The 20,103-nt window shown below is 36.6% G+C and overlaps 1 protein-coding gene across 1 annotated transcript; it reads left to right on the top strand.

Annotated features, from left to right (window-relative positions):
• Positions 1 to 39: 39 nt before the first annotated feature.
• On the top strand, positions 40 to 15,560 carry MAIP1 (matrix AAA peptidase interacting protein 1). Its single transcript, XM_027865941.1, has 5 exons — positions 40 to 634; positions 2,870 to 2,941; positions 4,007 to 4,133; positions 10,625 to 10,772; positions 13,704 to 15,560. The coding sequence occupies exons 1-5, from the start codon at positions 140 to 142 to the stop codon at positions 13,780 to 13,782; spliced, it is 921 nt and encodes a 306-aa protein (XP_027721742.1). The 5' UTR covers positions 40 to 139; the 3' UTR covers positions 13,783 to 15,560.
• Positions 15,561 to 20,103: the final 4,543 nt, after the last annotated feature.

Raw genomic sequence — 20,103 nt, 5'->3', positions numbered from 1 at the left:
CCGCTGCCGAGAAGCGAAGCTGTGACTGGCTGAACCTCTCCGGAAGCAAACCCGACAGACCCGGTTTGAAGCTGGCGAGTTTCCCGTCCGGCCCGCTCTTGAGGTTGCACCGGCCTGGTTGGGGTGAAAGGCCGGCAAAATGGCGCTGGCCATTCAGCTGCCCCGCTCCCTGATCGCCCGGCTGCTGACTGGCAGAGCCGTCCGCCCAGCCCGGTTCGGGCCCGCAGAGACGTTGCCACCCTTCCCCGACTACTGCTGCCGCTGCCGCCTCAGCCTCAGCCTCAGCCTCGGCTCCTGGGCTGCCCCCGGGGCTGGCTGGGCCCGGGCAGCGGCGTCCCCCCGCCTCAGCCGCCGTCGCCCCCTCCTCAGCCCAGCCCAGCATTACCCAGCCGCCGCTGCCGCCGCCTTCGTTCTCCCCGGGCCCGGCCCCTGCCCCGCTCCTCCCGAGCGGAGCTACAGCAGCACAGAGGAGCCGCAGCCGCAGCCGCCGCCGCCGCGCCAGCAGACCAGGGTCCTGTACCTGGGGCTGTTCAACCCCCTCGTGTGGCTCCGCACCCGCGTCTACTCCTTCCTCATCTGGGCCTATTTCGACCAGGAGTTCAGCATCGCCGAGTTCACCGAGGGCGCGAAGCAGGTTTGTCCCCTCTCCTCTCCCTGGGGTCTTCCTCCTTTGCAGCCCGAGGTCCCGGGGTCTGGGGTGTCAGTGCCAACGTTCGGATTTATATTCGGAGTACCTGGGTACAAACTTGTCTAGCCTACTTAACATTTACTTTGTGTAATTGTGATTTTGGACGATTCACCTAAGTTCACACAGCTAGTCTTTTTGCTCGTTTGTATTACGAAGGAGTTGAATAGATCCGTGAGAACCCCTCCAACTCCAAATTCTGTGATCCCACTTAGTACTCTTTAATGAGAGCCACTTGGATTAGGGATCGTATGAAACTTTTGTAATGGTTATTCATTATTTCAGGGACTGTTTCTGATGTTTGTCCTCCCTCTCCTGCTTTCTTGCCAAGTCATTATTATGTTGGGTAACATTTTGGTAATGGTCCTGTGACTTTAAGCCTGGTGACTTCGTTAAGTATTACTTGTTTTTACTTGTTTTGCCCCTCACTCATGTCGTGAGCAGACAGACTAACTTTAGAACATTTAAATATAAGAATTTGTCAGTCTTCTTTGTAGTAGCTATAGTATAATTGAGTTGTTAAACAGAATTTAAATCCTTCACATTCTTGGAACAGTAAATGAGTGATTCGATAATTTGTCATGCTCTGTCTATTCAAAAGGTTGTTTTCCCCTTTCTTCTATCAATAAACATTTCCTGTTTGGCGCTAAGTTCTAGGAATAATAAATACAAAGGCAAAACAAGTCCTTGTCCTGGAAGTGCTAAAAAGCTAAAAGAGTTAAAAGAGGAGACAGCACATGCACATGAGTAATATATATGTCACATATTTGTTTAACATTAAATTATAGCTGCAGCTGAAAGATCCTGAGTGATCATAGAATACAGTAGCTTAATATTTCAAAAGAGGACCTGGTTTCAAATCCCAGCCCTTAACTTACTGTTTTTGTGGCCTTAGAAAAGTCAGTTCTCTTCACTGGCCTTCGATGTTAATATGGTTCAGCTATATCTTCTTATACAGTGATTAGAAATCTTTTGGATATCAAAGTGCCATTACTCTTTAATCCTGGCTGGGCCAATGAGTTACTCAATGCCACTGGTTAGCCTCTGACATATTCAGGAGGCATGGAAACTGGAGGAAGACAAAAGATATTTAGAGATAACTGGTAAAGGAAGGAAGAGAAACATAAATGATACTTATGTTATTACTTACTTGTATCGATAACAGACCACTCAACAAAAGTTGGCAGAGAATACTGATTCTCAAGAGAACAGGTTCTAGTCACTCTTGCTGTAAGTCTTATAAACCTTCAGGTCTGTTTCTTAATCTGTAAAGCAGAGATAATAATGCCTGATTTCCATGAATCAGAGGATATTTGTGATATTTAAATAAGATGGTGTGTATGAAGGATTTTTGCACTGAATAATAGAATTTTAGAGATAGAAAAGACTAAAGAGGTCATCTGGTCAGTACCTTCCTCTTTTTTTCCTGAAGAAGCTATAGCTTCAGGTCTCAAAATTAGCTAACTAGTAACAGTGCTGGAAGAATAATCCAATTCTCCTATCTTCCTAGCAGTTGTCTTTTCTACTAAAGCTACTTCCCTCAGGTTTATACTTATTTGACTAAATTGTGTTACAGTCAAGGCAGGATGATTCTGCCATCTTTTTGAAGAAAAATGTATGTGAGAATCATATTTCCATATTTAGGAATTAAGGTGAACATCTAGAATATATGTAGTACTGTGCTAGGACACAAAAAAAGTATCATTTCTTCAAGAACTTTACAGTTCATCTAGGAAGATGAAACACACACATGAAAAGTTACCAAAAAAAAAATGGCCAAGAATTGTGATTTCATTGGTGTAAGCAACTCTCCATAAAGAAACTTCCTGTACCTATCCCTGGCACTTAATAGGTCCTAAATTACTGCTTATTCCCTTTTCTCCCCACTAGACCATGTGGAAATTGACAAACCCTTGACAAATATGGAGGGAAGAATAGATGATCTCATTTCCAGATCTCTGATTATTGTGAAAGTCTCACTACCTTTGCATCCTTTTGAAGTGTGAATAGCACTAACAACTTTTCTCAGCCCCTGTTTTTCATTCTATGAGTAAAACTTTGAGAGAGCCATGTCTGACTTACCTAGCATACACAGTGTATAGTGTTTATACTTGTGTATAAGAGGGAAAGCCTCTTTTCATGATATCATGAATTATCTAATTTTTTTTTCCTTTTTTGGTAAAGGCTTTTGCGCATGTATCTAAACTGCTTTCTCAGTGTAAATTTGATCTTCTGGAAGAACTTGTCACCAAGGAGGTAAAATAATCTTTTCCCTTCTTCTTTAAAAAGAAACTAATACATTGATCTTGTGTTATGCTATATATTTGAAGTATAACAAAATATTCTCTGTAAACACTCCCAAAGAATGCTGTACATTTTATCAGCCAATAAATACCTACTATTTATATATACTGGCAGCTAGGTGGCGGTGGGATAGAGTGCTAGACTTGAAATTGGAAAGACAGTTCATATCCTACCTTAGCACTAGCTGTGTGGCCCCAGTCAAGTCACTTAACCTCTCCTTAGCCTCAATTTCCTCATCTATAAAATGTGGATAATCATAGTACCTTCTTACAGGATCATTGTGAAGATCAAGTGAGAACATAAGTAAAGCACTTTGCAAACCTTAAAGCAATATATAAATGTTATTATTTATATAACATATATATTTATATATTTATATATATATATTTATATATAAATAGTTATTATTTTTAGAAGTGTCAAAACAGTGAATTCTTGACTTTTCAACACATGTAAGATTAAAGTAACTTGGTGTATATATGATCTTAACAATGTGCTTCCTTCCTCCATTAATAAAATTCACAGTCATCCATACCCTCCCATCCTGTGTAGCTCTTGTCCATATCTTCCCATAAATCTTCCACAGGAGTTCCACTTAGCATGTTGGGGTGGCTCCTTGAGATCTCTGAATATTGCCTGGGTATTAGTGGAGTTCATAGGCTGTATATCTATTATTTCTCACTCGAATTACATGACTGGCTCACCTCCATATCATTTGATGATATCTTTGATGTTGCTTCTTTGCAACATATAAAACAAAGATGAAGGTAGCCAAATTGTAACAGAACTAACTGACATGTTTAAATAGCACATTACAGCTTCAGGTCAAGAATGATCTGCCTGAATATTTAGAGCCTTTCTGGCCTGCTGCCATGAGAATTGTCCAGTACAGTAATAAAACTTAGAAATGAGAAAAAAAATATAATTTTTCTTTTTCTTAAGTGCTGCTTAGTTTTTGAAATCATATTTTATTTGGTAAACTCAGTAAAGCTATTGGCTTGATTCTTCCAAACCCAGGTACTCCAAGTGTTGAAGGAAAAAGTTGCTTCACTGCCTGACAACTATAAGACTGCACTTGCTGCTGAATTCGATGAAATTGTATACACTGCAACAGGTGACATCTCCATTTACTATGATGATAAAGGTATGAGTTGACATAGACATCTGAATTCCATCAGAATTATTCATGGTGACAAAGATGAGTCAGCATTTAGGGAGATAATTCCAAAATTATTATCTGCATTGCTTTTGCTTTATGTCTTTATGTCTTTTTGATGTTATAGGAACTAATAGTACTAAAATAATAGATTTATTTTGTGAAAACCCAACTCAGAAGGAACCATAAAACTGATAATACCCATCTGCTCATTACTTTTCCTTGTTACCTACCCTCTTTATTTGTGTTGAAGACTTTATCACATCTCAGGTTGACGAAAAGCACCAGCTTGAGATGTATTGCCTTCTTCTTTTTGAATTCACCATATTCATGATTCATAACTTGGCTTAAGTTTCAAGGAAGTAAATATGAGTTTAGTTTTAAAAGTCTCAAGCCATGAGTAGAGCTGGGTTTGGGTGTAGGAGAAAGGAAGAGAAAAAAAGTACATTGTAGCAATCAATGACTGATAAATAGTATTACCTACTCTGGTTACTCAATAAGAATTTGAAAACAAGATTAGTTTCAGAGCTAAATTGACTGTAATTTGACTGTTTACATCCGGGTATAATGGTAAAGTTTTATTTTTTATTATGAATTTAACAAACATGCTCATTCTCATACATAACAAATAAAGAATATTGCATATGAAACTATAAACGTTGGCTAATGTTTTTAAGTGGATATTAAATTTAACCATAGTAGTAACAAATTGCCTTATATGGCTGCTTTGGAGCTTCTGGGGTTTTTTTTAATATTTTTTTAAGGCCTTGTTAATATTCTCTTCACTTATTTTTTCTTCTCTATCACTCCCAGTTAGAAGGCTTCCCTTATAACATTAGTATAGTCAAGCAAAACAAATCAGTACCATAGCAACAAGATGTCCATCTCATTTTGCATATCAAGTGTACCACCATTTAGTGGTAAAGTTTTTACACCTTCTTTATCAACTTTTTTTTAGTTTATCATCCCTTTTATTAGTGGTTTAATTATGTAGGTCTCTATGAGAGTGTGATTTATTTCTGGCACCTTTTAATGAATTTCTAATTCTAAATTTCAGTGTTCTAACTTTTTGGACTTTTGATGTTCTGCCTCAGATTGACCTTTGTGGTCTCTTTGATGCCTAAAAAGACAAAATTTAATTAACTTGACAGAATTTTTTTATATTACATGCTATTCTTTTTAACCAGTATGTATGAATTTGAATAATGTACTCCAGTGTTAAAAAGCTTTTTTTAAGTGGCCAATTTAATTACAAGCAAACCATTCAAATTAATATCTGCCTAAATGTCAATAACAAAAGGAAATAAACAGTACAGAATATCCCAGTTATCTAATGGTATGGTTTCTAGTAACTTCAGTCACCCAGACATAGACACAAATATGGAAATAAACCAGAGAGGGTGCCAGTCATCTGAAATAGGTGTCACAAAATCCCAAAACAATAAAGTCCATTCTCTTGTCTTATAAGCAATCAGACACTTAGTTAAAATCTATTAACTTATATTTTCCTTGAGCATAATGACTGAGACCTCAGGGAGAGGCTTAACCCTACCCCTTCTGAGGCCTAAGACATCACACCAAATATCAGAAGGACCAGAGCCTTGAACAGTAGGCCTGACATAGGATCAAATGCTTTTGACATTTTTTTTTTTTTATTACTGTACCTCTTCTAGCCATTCTTTCATCATTTGGCTTCTATGATGTTGTGCTCCTCTGGTTTTCTCTATATCTGACTATTCCTTCTTAGCTATCTTGGTTGAATCATCATGAACCTCCTTTCCTGTTACTGTGAGATTTTGCCAGGGATCCCTTCTGGACCCACTTCTCTTTATGCTCTTTTCCATAATTGTCTTTTCTGCAGATAATATTGTTTAAGTCTATGAGGGTGACTCCTCAATCTATATATCCAACTGTAATCTCTCTCCTGAAAGCCAGGTATTACCAACTTGTGTGTTTATACGTTTCTTGGATATACCTTAGTTATATTACACTCCTGTTCAAAATATAATTCACCTTCTTCACCCTGATGGAAACCCATCTTACCTGTGAACTTGCTAGTTTTTATTGAAGGTACCACCATTCCCATCCTTACCCTGCCCCAGTCACCTAGGTCACAATCTCAGAACATCTTTGACTTTTTTCTCTCAATTAGTTGACAGAATTGCCATTGTATCTACAAGTCTCTTAAATGTCTCCTGTCTACTCACACAGGCATTACTGTAGTTCAGGCCCCTATCACTGCTCATCTAGAATACTGTAATTGCCTCTTAAATTGGCCTTTTCCATTCTAGTTCCTCCTTTGTCCAACCTATCCTCCACACAGGTGACAAAATAATTTTCCTAAGACACAAGTCTGACCTTGTCATTCCCCCAAACCTTTAATGACTCCCCTTTTTTTCTAGGATAGAACAAAAACTCCTTGAGCTGATTTTTAAAGCCCTGCTAGGTCTGATTCCAATGTACCTTTCCATCCTTATTTCAGACAACTCTCCTTGGGAATAATAATTTCTAGCCAAACTGGATTACTAGCTGTTTTGTTGTTGTCTTTGTATTGGCAGCACCCAGTAGAGTGCATTGCATTTGGTAGGGGCTCAAATTTCTAACTGAATTGAAAGTCCATTAACTATTATCTTGCAACTAATTCTAATAAACATATTTATCTGGTTTCCTAGCTCTCTGGAAATTAGAAAGAATAGCAGTATTGTTAAAGGAAACAGTGCTGATACTCTTACAACTAAGGAAGATTGAAAAGTAAAACCCCTTACCACACAGCTGGAAAAGCTTAGCAATATGAGACACTTTGTATTGGGGCAAACTGCTCAACAACAGCCTGAGGTTATTGCTGTATTGCTGTACAGAATAATCATGGATGCTAATGTTGATGCTCTAGAGAAGATGGTTATCTTTTGTATCAGCTGTTGGAGGTTTTTTTGTGGATAGTGAAAAAGTATTTTATTAGCAGAAATTACTGATAGATGTCACTGATTTTCTTCTTCTAAAAATTCAGTTTTATTTTCAGCTCTGAATTCTCTCCTTCTCACCTCCTCTTCCTCAACATCGAGAAAACAAGAAAAACAAAACCTATTGCAAACATGTATAGTCAAGCAAAACAAATTCCTGCATTAATCTTGTTTTAAAAAATCCCAACAGCAACATATTCCTCAATCTTCACTGTGAGTCTGTCCCCTCTTTATCTGGAGGTGGGTAGCATGTGTCATGAGACCTCTGGAGTTGTGGTTGATCATTGTGTTAATCAGAGTTCCTAAGTCTTTCAGAATTGTTTGTCTTTACAATATTGTTGTTATATTATATATTGTTCTCCTGGTTCTGATCACTTCGCTTTTCATTCATACAAGTCATCCCAGTTTTCTCTGAAAACAAATAATAATAATCAAAATTGTCTACTTTACCTCCTGTGAACCCTTTATCATTTCTCACAGCAATATAGTATCCCATCCTATTCATATACCATACATAACATGTTCAGCCATTTGCCAGTTGGTGGGTACCACCTCAATTTCTAATTCTTTGCCACCACAAAAATAGCTGCTAAAAATATTTTGTATACATGAGTCCTTTTCCTTTTTCTTTGGAATATAGACTTAATAGCATTATTGCTGGGTCAAAGGGTATGCACAGTTCAGTAGCTTTATAGACATAGTTCCGAATTTCTTTTTAGAGTGGCTAGACCACAATGTGCCCATTTTCCCACAACCTCTCTAAAATTTGTTATTTTTCCTTTTCTGTCATCTTAGCCAATCTGATAGTATGAGGTAGTACTTCAAAGTTGTCTTAATTTGCATTTCTCTATTGGTGATTTAGGGCATGTTTTTCATTTGGCTATTGATACTTGGGCAGCTAGGTAGCACAGTGGAGAGAGTGCCAGGTCTGAAGTCAGGAAGACTCATATCTTTCTAAATTCAAATCTAGCCTCAGACACTTACTAGCTGTGACCCTGGACAACCTTGTTTGCCTCAGTTTCTCATCTGTAAAATTGGCTAGAGAAGGAAATGGCAAACCATCCCTAAAACCCTAAATGGGGTTACGAAGAGTCAGACTCGACTGAACTGAATTGATAATTGAGATTTCTTCCTCTCAAAACTGCCTCTTCTTATCCTTTGATTATTTCTAAATTAGGGATGGTTCTTATATGTAAGTTCTCTATATATCTTTTAAAAAATAAAACCATTATCAGAGAAACTTGCTATAAAAATTTTTACCCCCGTTTATTGTTTTTCTAATTTTAGATGCATTGGTTTTGTTTAAGCAAAAAAAAAGTTAATTTTATATAATCAAAATTGTCTACTTTTCCTCCTGGGAACCTTTCTGTATCTTGTCTGGTCATAAATTCTTCCTCTATCCATATATCTAATAGGCATTCCTTCTATGCTCCTCTGGTTTATGGTATTTGCTGTAAGAAGGAAGAAAACTATGTGATACATTTCACAAACATTGTCTTTTTATAATTATTTTAAAATTTGTGTAGTTGTATTGCTAAAAAATTTTTATGAAAAATACCTCATTTCCTAGTTTTAGATAATAATAAAAATGATAACTCATTTATCTAATTATAAAATATTTCCTTTAAAACAACTCTGTGGTTAGTATAAACTGATGTTTATATAGTGCTTTAATGATTGCATAGCACTTTACAAACATTGTACCATTTGAACAGCACAATAACCCTTTGAGAGATAACTATCATCCCCATTTTGCAGATCAGGAAATTGAGGCACAGAGAGATTACAAGGCACAGGTGATTTGCCAATGATCACAGCTATTGTCATAGGCAAAATTTAAATAAAGTTCTTTATGACTTCAAGTTGAGCATTGTATCAGCCATGCCATGCTGCGTCTATCATTCTCGTTTTTCATATGAAGAAACTGAGGCCCAGTGGGGTTAAGTGATTTACCCAAGATTCTATAGGTAGAAGTAGAACTTGAACCCAGGTCTTCTAATTCCAAGTACAGTTTAATCATGAAAATGAGTTACTGTACTATATTTTCAAGTTCAAAAGAGGGCCTATAAGAAGTCAGATGATAAGCTAGTTTGAATTTAAATAAACGGTGCCCTGCTTTGTAATCCAAAATAGACTGTTCTTTTTATTCCTTTTCCCCTCTTGTGGTTATTTTTGCATGTTGAATTACGTTGAATTCATTCAATTAAATGTTAAATTACATTGTTTTGAGAATCCATGTATGTTGAGTAAATTGAGAATATGGTTGCAAAAACTTTGATGATTTGTTGTGAAAACTTAGTAATTTGCATGTCTGATACATAAGGTCATTAGATTGGTAAAGGTGATTTTTTTTTAATGGATTACAATTTTTAAGACAGTCTGAAAGATTATTTTGTTCTCACCAGTTGGCTTCTGATTTGAATGGAAAGAACATTCCATAGAGGTGCTTTCCCTAGAAACACTATTCTTACCTTCCTGATGAAACTCTGAAGTGGAACCAAAATATTCCAGTTCAACTGGTAGATCACAATATAGAAACTGAACAGCATTCCAACTTGCATGTTCATGATGAATTTATGTTTATTTTATCCTTCTTTTCAAAGGAGAACTACCACCCAGTTTCTGTTGGCTTGGGAGTAAGATTGAGATATATATATATATATATATTTTTTTTTTTGGCTAGGCAATGGGGTTAATGACTTGCCCAGGGTCACAGAGCTAGTCACTGTTATGTGTCTGAGGTCGTATTTGAACTCAGGTCCACCTGAATCCAGGGCCGGTGCTCTATCTACTGCGACACCTAGCTGCCCCAGTAAGATTGATTTTTGAGACTCTTTAATGTGTGTGTGTGTGTGTGTGTGTGTGTGTGTGTGTCTTCTGCCTTGCCGTTGCATAAAAATCCTATTTTCTTTTCCTGTATGACCTTACCTATGGTACTATTTCTAGATACATCACAAATTCAGGAGATTAGCAGGAATAAGGAAAAAGAGAGTCTTCTGAATTTATTAATTGCCAGCCCCTCTACAAGCACACATGCGCCTGTGCACACACACGGAGTTTGCAGTTATTGTATATTTGTCATGTTGGTGTACTTGCTAAAATGCTTTAAGCAAATAATATTTTCACCATGGATGTTTTTAGTTGTCACCTTGCTATTTAGATTAGTCTCATTTATTTGTCAATTTGGGGCTATCATATTTTCATATTTTAGTTTCTTCTACAGTAAACTTGTTGACAAAAACTTTATATTTACTCTCGTCTCTGGTCTAGAGTAATTATGGTAATCTGGACAGATAGCTTTAATTTAATTTTAGAAAAATGGTAGATGGTTGTTAAAGAACATTTACTAGAATTATATTCTTTTTACTGTTCTTCTTCTTTCTTTTATACCATAGCTATATAACATATTCACCAATAACAAATATAGTATAAATACTAACAATAACTTATAAAATCTTGGATGTTCAACTTATTGAATATTGTGTATTTGATGTATTTTTGTTTGTTTTTCTCTTTAAGGAAGGAAATTTGTTCACATCCTGATGTGCTTTTGGTATCTAACCAGTGCCAAACTCCCTGATGAGACGTTAAGTGGAACCAAAATATTCCAAGTTCAGCTAGGGGATCAGAATGTAGAAACTAAACAGCTTCTTAGTGCAAACTATGAGTAAGTCTCCTGAGATTTCTTTGTTACCTCTTTCTCTTAAGAGTGGAGAAATTGATACCAGGAAGTGAAATCTAGATGCTATTTTCAGAATGAAAAAACATGAAATTTTGCAAGTAATTTGTGAAAGGGTTGGGGAAAAAGAAATACTAGCTGAAGAACAAAGGTTTGATTTCAGAAATTAAAGAGGTAGCAGTGGTGCTGAAATTCAGTCAAGTTGACAAATGGATGGTGAAATGCTTAAAGAGACTGATACTGGGTTCTTAACTCACTGGTCTTAGAATATCAATGCCACAATTCATAGTTGTCAAAATATATCATTTCTTAATCATAAAATGCTAGCATTGGATCAGCAAGGCTATGAAATATTTGCTTTAAAAAAAATCTCATAAAGCACATTCAAAAATGGCCAATGAAGATGGTTCCAAAGCAAAGAAAGTAGTTACCCCATTATTGACCTTATTTATTTTTGCCTTCATTTTGTCTATATCATCCCTTATAAACAAAGAATAAAAGAGAAAGAAGGGGGGAAAAAATTGAGAAATACAAACCAACACATTAACCACATCTAATGGTATATCCATGTCCTACATCTACAGCTCCCCACATGCAAAGGAGGGAGAGAGGTTCATTTTTCTCATTCCCTTGTCAGCAACTAATTTGTTGACAGTTCTTCTTAAAAGAATTTATATTTTCCATTTCTGTTTCTTTGAAGTTTGCTTTTTTTGCAGTTGATGACAAGACATTTTACATTTTAAATAGAATTTTTCCTTTGATCATAGTTAGAGCCCAGCATTTCTTAGTAAAAAGCACAAATCAGTTTTATAGTCTCCACTCTTTATTGGTTTTGAAACATTGTTACTATCAATAATATTGATGATTTATTTTATAATAAAGCAATAATATGTGATATAATTATAATATATAAAATTAGATCATTATAATTTATAAATGTAATTATAATAAGTGATAATATGAACAAGTGTAATTCCTATATAGTTGGCAAAATTTAGATGGAAAGGTAAGACTAGATCACTGAAGTATGTTGTGGTGCTGGGAACAATTCAGTTTAACAAATGTTTATTTAAGTGCCTAGTAGGTACAGAGTCCTGTCATCACTGCCTCGATGGAGTATTTCCTTGGATATTAAGAAGCAAAGAGAATCTGCTTGCATTTGAATAAATGTGAGAGAGATCTTTTACAGAATAGTGCCAAAAGCAGTAGTAGAAAGACATTCATTTGATTGTAAATTCTAAGTTAACTTGCACATTAACTGAAATTTTTAACTGCCTGGAAAGAATTTGCCATTATTTAGGGCAATGTTCTCCAGAGGTAGGACCTGACCTCAACAGGTATAGGATCAGAGGGTGGGAGATTGGTTCCAACCTACCTTCCTGAGATAGCCATCACACTCACACAGCCATCCTCACCATTATCATCCACCTTGTCTTCTACCTCCTATATTCAAACTCTCAATTTTCTTAATTTGGAAGGTGAAGCAGGGAATGTTGGAGGGGCAGAGGTCATCTCCCTAGGGAAGTTGGAACCACTACAGTCCACATACCCAGGCACCCTCAGTAGTAGCTCCATAGGTACCATCAGGAAAATTCCCTATTCTATACTTTCCCCCCCAATCACCTTATAGCTGTAGACAGCTACTCCTCAGAGGCTGATCCCTGCACTCTGGGTCAGTGACCTGTGAGATTCCTGGCATCCCCACTTTTCCTTTTGGGTGAGTATTACACCCAGACTTTGGATTGATTATTACAAATTGAACTGGCATGAATGGGTTGTGCTCTGAGATGTTGTTTATTCCCTCCAATTCAAACCCTCTTCCAAACTTCGCATTTACTTTGGAGGGTACCACAATCCTAGTCACCCAGCTTCCTTCTTACTCCACATGTCTAATCAGTTGACAGATGTCCTTTCTACTTCCATGACATTCCTTGTACCTCTCTCCTCTCTATTCATGTAAACATCCCTGGACACCTCAGTTCAAGCTCCATTACCTCTTGCCTGAACTATTGCAATAGCGTCTTAATTGATCTTCTTGCCTTAAGGCTCTCCCTGTTACATAACACCTTCCACCCAGCTACCAAAATGATTTTCCTAAAGCACAGATCTGTCCATGCACCTCTCTTACTCATTAAACTCTATTGGCTCCCTAAGATCAAGGGTTATCTCATTCTTTGATTTCAAAGGCTCTTTTTTGTGTGTTTTATAATGTACATAATGATTAATATGGTAGTACATGTATACAAATTATAAAGAAGTAAATATACCCATTAGAGCTATGTGTTTTTGCTGAAAGGGGGGTGTGTGATCAAAAGAGTTTGGAGACCACTGATCTAGGATAATAGCTGATTTTATTTTATAAGAATGACTTAAAAGTATGAAAATTAAATTCTTTCACCTTTATACTAGAAATGTCTTTAATAAATCTAAACTGCATATGGTGAAATGCTTTCCAATATAAAGATAGGAATGAAGAAAAATGAATTAAAATTTTAATTGATTGAATAGGAAGAGCAACTAACTTCACATGAATTGTTAACTGTCAGATTTCTGAAACGTCTGTGTCTGCTGTATATTTTTATGTATGAACACTACTTGCATAGATATATAATTAAGAAATTGTTTTATATTATACTGAGGCATGTTAAATAATGACATATCTTAATTTTAATTTGGCTACCCACTAGAAAATACACATTTAAAGTTTGAACGTGCCGTTGAGCTATATGATTATGTATTTGGTTGGTGATTTGGTAAATTAAATGTTTTGCTGAGGTGAAGGTTCCTTTTTGCATTAGACAGATACTTGGTAATTAGCTGGTTGTTTAAAAAGTATAAGATAATTATAAATTATATAATTATCCAAGTTTTAGATGAATTGATTTTATTATGAGTTCATTATGCTATTTTTTCTTTTAGATTTCAGAGAGAGTTTACACAAGGAGTGAAACCTGACTGGACGATTGCAAGGGTGGAACATTCAAAATTATTAGAATAATCGTCTTTCTCTTGGAAAATCAGCTTTTTGAACTTTTAAGAACTGCTGTGACAAACTAAAAATAGAACTTTTTGCATCACTCGATCTCCACGTAATCTATTCTGTGGAATAATTTTGTATTACTTTGAAATATTTACAGTATCTTGGTGTGACACAATAAAAAAATTTTTGCAGATCTTCACCACCTTATATAAAATACTTTTTTAAAAATAGACTTTTTGATGTTGTAAATGATCATGACGCATATGCCATCAGGCATGGATTTCACTACCTTTTAAAAGAGGTAATGTAGAGGGATTATAAAACCTTAAAGACTTAGATATTTGGTGCTTAACTCACTTATAGTATTTAATCAGGTCCATTATAAGTTTTTTTTAAAGCCATGAATGAAATTTATCTCTTGAAAGAGCTAGTTTTGCTGAGAAAGTCACACAAATCATGACTTTGAACCAACTGAGTATTTTCCCAGGTTATTGATAAAATAGTGGTTGCCAAGGAAAGATACATATGACTGAATACCAATCACCTCTCATAGTCAAATAAATGCACAAGCAGTTTAAAAGCTTGGAATGAATTCACCAGCTCCTAAACCTTAAATCATTAAAATTTTAAAATTGGAACTGACCTGAGAGTGTTTATAATTGAAAACTCTCATTCTACAGATCAGAAAACTAAGACCCAGTGAACATAAGTGGCTTGCACAAGGTCACACAGCTAATTAATGGCAGGCCCAAAACAGGAACCCAGGGGTTAGGATACTCGGTTCAGCATTTTTTCCACAATGATACTGGCCTGGGGCCAGAATGATTTTCAGTTATTTAGCAATATCACTGTGTTCAAGCAAAAGGCGGGATATGTCAATTCAGGGCCCTTTCCCAACATTGCCAATTTCTTTCTCTCTTTTTCTCTCCTTTCTCTTCCTTTCCTTTTCCCCTCTCCTCTGTTCTCTCTTGTTTCCACTCTTTTTTTAAAAGACTGGGTGACCTTATCTTACTCCGGCTGGAAGTGCAGGGCCTACTCATGAGCCTAATTCCATTGCTTTCACTTCTTCACTTTCCAATCTGGGCCGGTTCACCCAAGGGCAGTACCTTGAAGCTAATGGTATTGGTAATGGACTTAATGTGGACAACCAGTCAGCTTTTGCCCACTGTAACTCGGAACTCCAGCTTCCCCCAGTAGCAGGGACAATAGGTGTGTGCCACCACTCCCTATACCAATTGCTTAGCTTTCTTTCTCAAAATTCTGGTCGTTTTTGTAAATATTTGATCAATTTGCCTTTCATATTTTTCCCAGGTTATTTTGTGTTACATGGATGAAATAAAACTGTCAGTAGGAAAAAAGAACTCCCAAGTTTTACGTCATTTCAAGGAACTTTTAAGTGACTGCATGTAATGTGATAGATACCATTCAAAGCAACTTAGCCCCTAAAATAATTAAAATGAAATTCTCAACTTAGTGGTGAGTAGCACTCAGTTGTGTCTACTGTGCTTTCCCTGGTTACCCTTTCTGTACTTGGGGTTGTTGAGTTTTAATACTTAGAGTAACATAGTGATACATAATTTTTATATATGGCTTGTTTTTATAGCCTTTTAAAAATTAAGTAAAAAACCTGGAAAATTTTTCTTCTTACATGGACTTTACTGTTGTTTTCTATTTAGGAAAATCCTTAAACTCTCAAAATGATATGATTCTATCTTTGAAATTATCATAACACTTTTTAAATTAAAAAAAAAAGCAAATGGAAATTTTGTTTTTATCTGAAGCTTCCTGGTTGCATTCCCCAGAGATACAAAGCATGGTAATCAGTCAGTGTCTCTTTAAAAAAATAAATGGAAAAGGACAAAATAAGCATTGATACGAGTTGGTGCTAGTGTGTGTTTGCATCATTTTCAGTTTTAGGCCCGGGTTAGTTTACAAACTATCTTTTACTTGTATAACATATAAAGACCAAAAATATCTTGCGAAAAATTTGTTGCATGGTCAGCTAGTTCTAAACTTAATAACATTGGTGCCTTAAAGAAATTTCTTAGTTGTAAATTACTTCAGTTGTTATCAGCATAAATTTGAGACAGAAAGAAAAACTGTTGAGATTAGCCAGAATTTCCACTGTGGTCAGTCGGCAAACATTCATTGCGCATCTACTCTTCAGTGAGTACTGTGCTAGGTTCTGCAGGAGGTAAGAAAAAAACATAGGAAAGTTTTTCCAGCTAACTTCATTTTGTAATAATGTTAATGTGTAATTTACAACATCGTTCCTATGTAACTAACCCCTGAAACGTTTCACTACCTAATGTTTCTTGTGGAATTAATTGAAAGCATTAAATGAAGCGTACTTTTAGATGGTGTGGTCTGGTTTAGAGAGATAAGTTTAACACACAAAACTCTAAATCAGCCTAAGACAGTATATAACTAAGTGCCAGACTGTTGCAGTCTTGGTGCTATAGGAATTAGAAAGTAGAAAATAAGAGCTATATTGCTCCAGCATGCTTTTTGGGATGCTTTTCTTTTCTCTCCGCTATCTAAATCCTACCCATCCTTTAAGATCCATCTCCTTTATGAAACCCTCCCTGCTAATCCTAGCTCTTTTGATAAGCATTATGACAGTGAAAAGAATAAAAGTCTAGGAATCAGGGAGCTTGGTTCACACAGTCATGATTGGGAGCAAGCAAGTCACTTAATCTTTCTGAGCATCAGTTTCTTTGTCTGTAAAGATAGGGATAATACTAGCACGTTAAAAAAAAAAACTCAGAAGAAGCCCTCCACTACTTTGTTTAGGATTCTCAACATGGGGAAGAATTGTGTGGGATGAGTGGGTGTTTGATGGGTGGACACACCACTGGAGGAAAAGCTCACATCATGGGGATATGAGGGATCTCCTGAAGAAGCAACAGTACTTGCATAACCTACCTCACAGGGTTGTTGTGAGGAAAATGCTTTGTAAACCCAAGCTTTATATAAATATGAGTCCTTACTAATAAAGAAAGGCTTCATATCGATTTTTCTAGACTTTTAGGTCCATATGACAAAAATATTCTGCCATTTGAAATTTTTAAAATCAGGTATACTGCCGACATGCCGCCTGTTTCTTATTTGCAGACAGCAGTTATGTTGTACACTGTGGCCTAAGACAAGGTTAATCAAGGACCTGCTGCCTAGTGGCTAGCTGTGGTGCTTTTACTCCTTTATTCTCATAAAGAAAATAATATTGTGACCTTTTTTCTTTTTTTTTTCTTTCTGTCTGTTTTTGGGTTGTGTGACTTTGAGTATGGTAAGGGAGAGACAAGCTTAAATTGTGTCTCTAGTTTCAGAAACTTTTTTGATGGGGGGAGAAGCAATGGAATATTTAGATTTGCTTCGAAGTTACCTTGGATTTTAGGAGGAAGAGATATAGGATGTCAGCCACCACTGTAAATAAGTGCATTAAAATATAAAGAAAAATCACCAAGGATTACACGAAAATTGAATCAAGCTAAGAAGTAGGGATAGAGTTACTTTTTTTGCATACATAAATAAGAGATTGTCTATATCTACTTGCATTGTCTTTCCCTATTTTAAAGTATAACTTTAAAAAATAAACGAATTTAACTGTAATTATTTCAAAATCAAGAGTCGGAGAGATGAATATCCAACTTTGTACCATATTGGTCCAAATATATAGGTCATCCTGTAATGTAGGTTGTATCTCCAAAATGAGATTGTTTTGAAAAGAAAGGAAATATGGGCATACCCTGAAAAACAACCAATTATAGGCTGCAGTCAAGTTTTATAGAAGGCAGATTTGAAGTCTTTTCCAGACTCAGTTCTGTTACTGTTGCCAATGGAAAGTCCTAAATTTGAGATTAACCCAGCTTGAAGCTGGCTGGCTTTGTTAATGAGAAATAATATTGGAAAATTTCACGTTATTGGAGAAGGTAGGGGCAGCAAGGTGACACAGTGGATAGTGTGCCAAGGCCTGGAGTCAAGAAGACTCATCTTCATGAGTTCAAATCCAGCCTCAGACACTTACTAGCTATGGGACCCTGGGCAAATCACTTAACCTTGATTTCCTCATATGCAAAATGATCTGGAGAAAAAAATTGCAAAAATTGGACCTTTGCCAAGAAAACCCCAAATGGGCTCATTAAGAATTGGATGTGACTGATAAAAAAAATGGAACTACAGCAATTACCGTGCAGTTTATGAGTATTTAAGACACACCTACCAAAATTTCCTTTATTTTCAAGCAATGAAATGGGAACTGTGGCAGATAAAATGTAACAAAGGCAAACTGAGGCACATTTTCTCAGAGCAAGGTAACAGTCTTTTTTTTTAACAGTGACATGTATAACTGTTAATAAAGTGGATCAGACTGGTCCCCTCAGGTCAGTGACCAAGATGAGAAAGAAAAATCCCTGTTTATTGAGACAGAGAAAAAAAAGGAGTTCTGGGTAGTTGGGGAATGTCACTGTTGGCCACAGCTGGGAAAGATGGGTGGTCCTTCAGGTGTGGGTGATCATGCCTCTCTAACAATTAAGTAATGTTGATTGCTTTATGGGCCTTTAGTAATCTTGACTAGAAAATCAACCATCCCAATCAGGACCACCTAGTTAGTCATTCCCTTGGGGGAGATCAAACCACCCCTAATTTTATAAGGAGAGACAAGAAGAATTGCCCCTTGGGATGGGCCTCATCCTAAACTGGTTTTTGTTGACAGGTAGTAAAACAGAGGTCCCAGGTTAAACTAGTTACCAAGTAAATGTCCAGGAGGCTAGGAATGATCACATCCTTCCCTCTTAATCATGCCTTTAAGTCAATTCAGACAGGGGAAACTACATTTTTTGAGATGAACTGAGAAATGGAGCTTTGACAAAACGGGGAATAGGCTTGATTACAGAGTAGAATCAATTATTAAATGATACACCATAATTTTAACTTCCTCATTACCCTTGACTCGTCACCCTTGATCACACCAAATATTCAGGTACTGAATTTTATCATTTCTACTTCTCATTCCTGTTCCATTCTCCACTCACACAGCTGCCACCTTTGTTCTGTCCCACATTACCTGCCATTTGGACTATTGATACAGTCTCCCCGGGGAGATTGGTCTCCCCGTCTTAGGTCTCTCCTCTTCAACCATTCTCCATTCAGCTGCCAAAGTGGTTTTCTCTAAGTGCAAGTCTGACTGTGTCACTCTCCTCAATTTATTGCAGTGGTTTCTACTGCATCTAAGATCAAATGCAAACTCCCCTGTTGGGCATTTATAACCCTTCACAACATGGATCCAACTCCTCTTTCTACCCTGAACTCTGAACTGACCTTGCTGTTCTTCACACACAATACTCCGTCTCCCATCTCTACACAGTCTATCCCTCACACTTCTGCCCCTTAGAATCCCTCATTTCCTCCAAATCTCTGCTCAAACACCACCCCTCCTGCATGAATCCTTTCCTGCTCTGCTCACCACAAGCGGCAGATGCTTCTCCCTGCCCCCCCAATCACCTATTGTAAGTATTTTTGTATATTTCTATTTATTTTGTCTCTCCCTGTAGAATGTAAATTTGTGATCAGGGATAGTTTAAGTTTTATCTTTGTATCTAGCACCTAGCACAATGCTTGATAAAGATTATTAGATACATAAATACTTGTTAGTTTGGTTGGTTGATTTCTAAATACGTAGTTGGGGAAAATGGAAGTAATTAGAATATTAGAATAGTAATTAGAATTAGAATTAGTAATTAGAATATTTCATTTGGGTTTTCAGAGTTCATACAATTTAATACTGGACTTTTTTTAAATATTTATTTATTTTGATTTATCAATAATCACTTCCATATGCTTTTGAGTTTAAAATTTTTCTCCCCCTTCCTCCCCACCACCCTCCCCAAGACGGCACACTATCTGATACAGGCTATACATTTACATTCATATTAAACATATTTTCATGTTAGTGATGTTGTAAGTAAAAATTAAAACCAATAGGAGAAACCATCAGAAAGAGGAAACAAAATTCAACAGAAGAGAAAAAAACAGCAATTCAACTTTCATAGTTCTTTCTTTGGATTTGGATACCATTTTCCATCATGAGGCCTCTGGAGATGTCTTAGATCCTTGTATTATTGGGAAGAGTTAAGTTTATCACTATTAGTCATCGCACAACGTGGCTGTTATTGTGTACAACATTCTCCTGGTTCTTCTCACTTCATTCAGCATTAGACCATACAAGTCTTTCCAGGTTTTTCTGAAGTCAGCCTGTTCATCATTTCTTATAGCACAGTAGTATTCCATCACATTCATGTACCACAACTTGCTCAGCCATTCCCCAATTGATGGCCATCCTCT

Source organism: Vombatus ursinus, unplaced genomic scaffold (assembly GCF_900497805.2).
Source record: "Vombatus ursinus unplaced genomic scaffold, bare-nosed wombat genome assembly UNPS02014779.1, whole genome shotgun sequence".
Classification (NCBI taxonomy): Eukaryota; Metazoa; Chordata; class Mammalia; order Diprotodontia; family Vombatidae; genus Vombatus; species Vombatus ursinus.
The sequence above is the reverse complement of the archived record's forward strand: the minus strand, read 5'-3'. Positions and strand labels throughout refer to the sequence as shown.

Coding starts and splice junctions, on each gene's coding strand:
- MAIP1 (XM_027865941.1), top strand. CDS start 140: ATGGCGCTGGCCATTCAGCTGCCCCGCTCCCTGATCGCCCGGCTGCTG. Junction 4,134..10,624: donor CATTTACTATGATGATAAAG/GTATGAGTTGAC, acceptor TTTCTCTTTAAG/GAAGGAAATTTGTTCACATC. Junction 10,773..13,703: donor CTTCTTAGTGCAAACTATGA/GTAAGTCTCCTG, acceptor TTTTTCTTTTAG/ATTTCAGAGAGAGTTTACAC.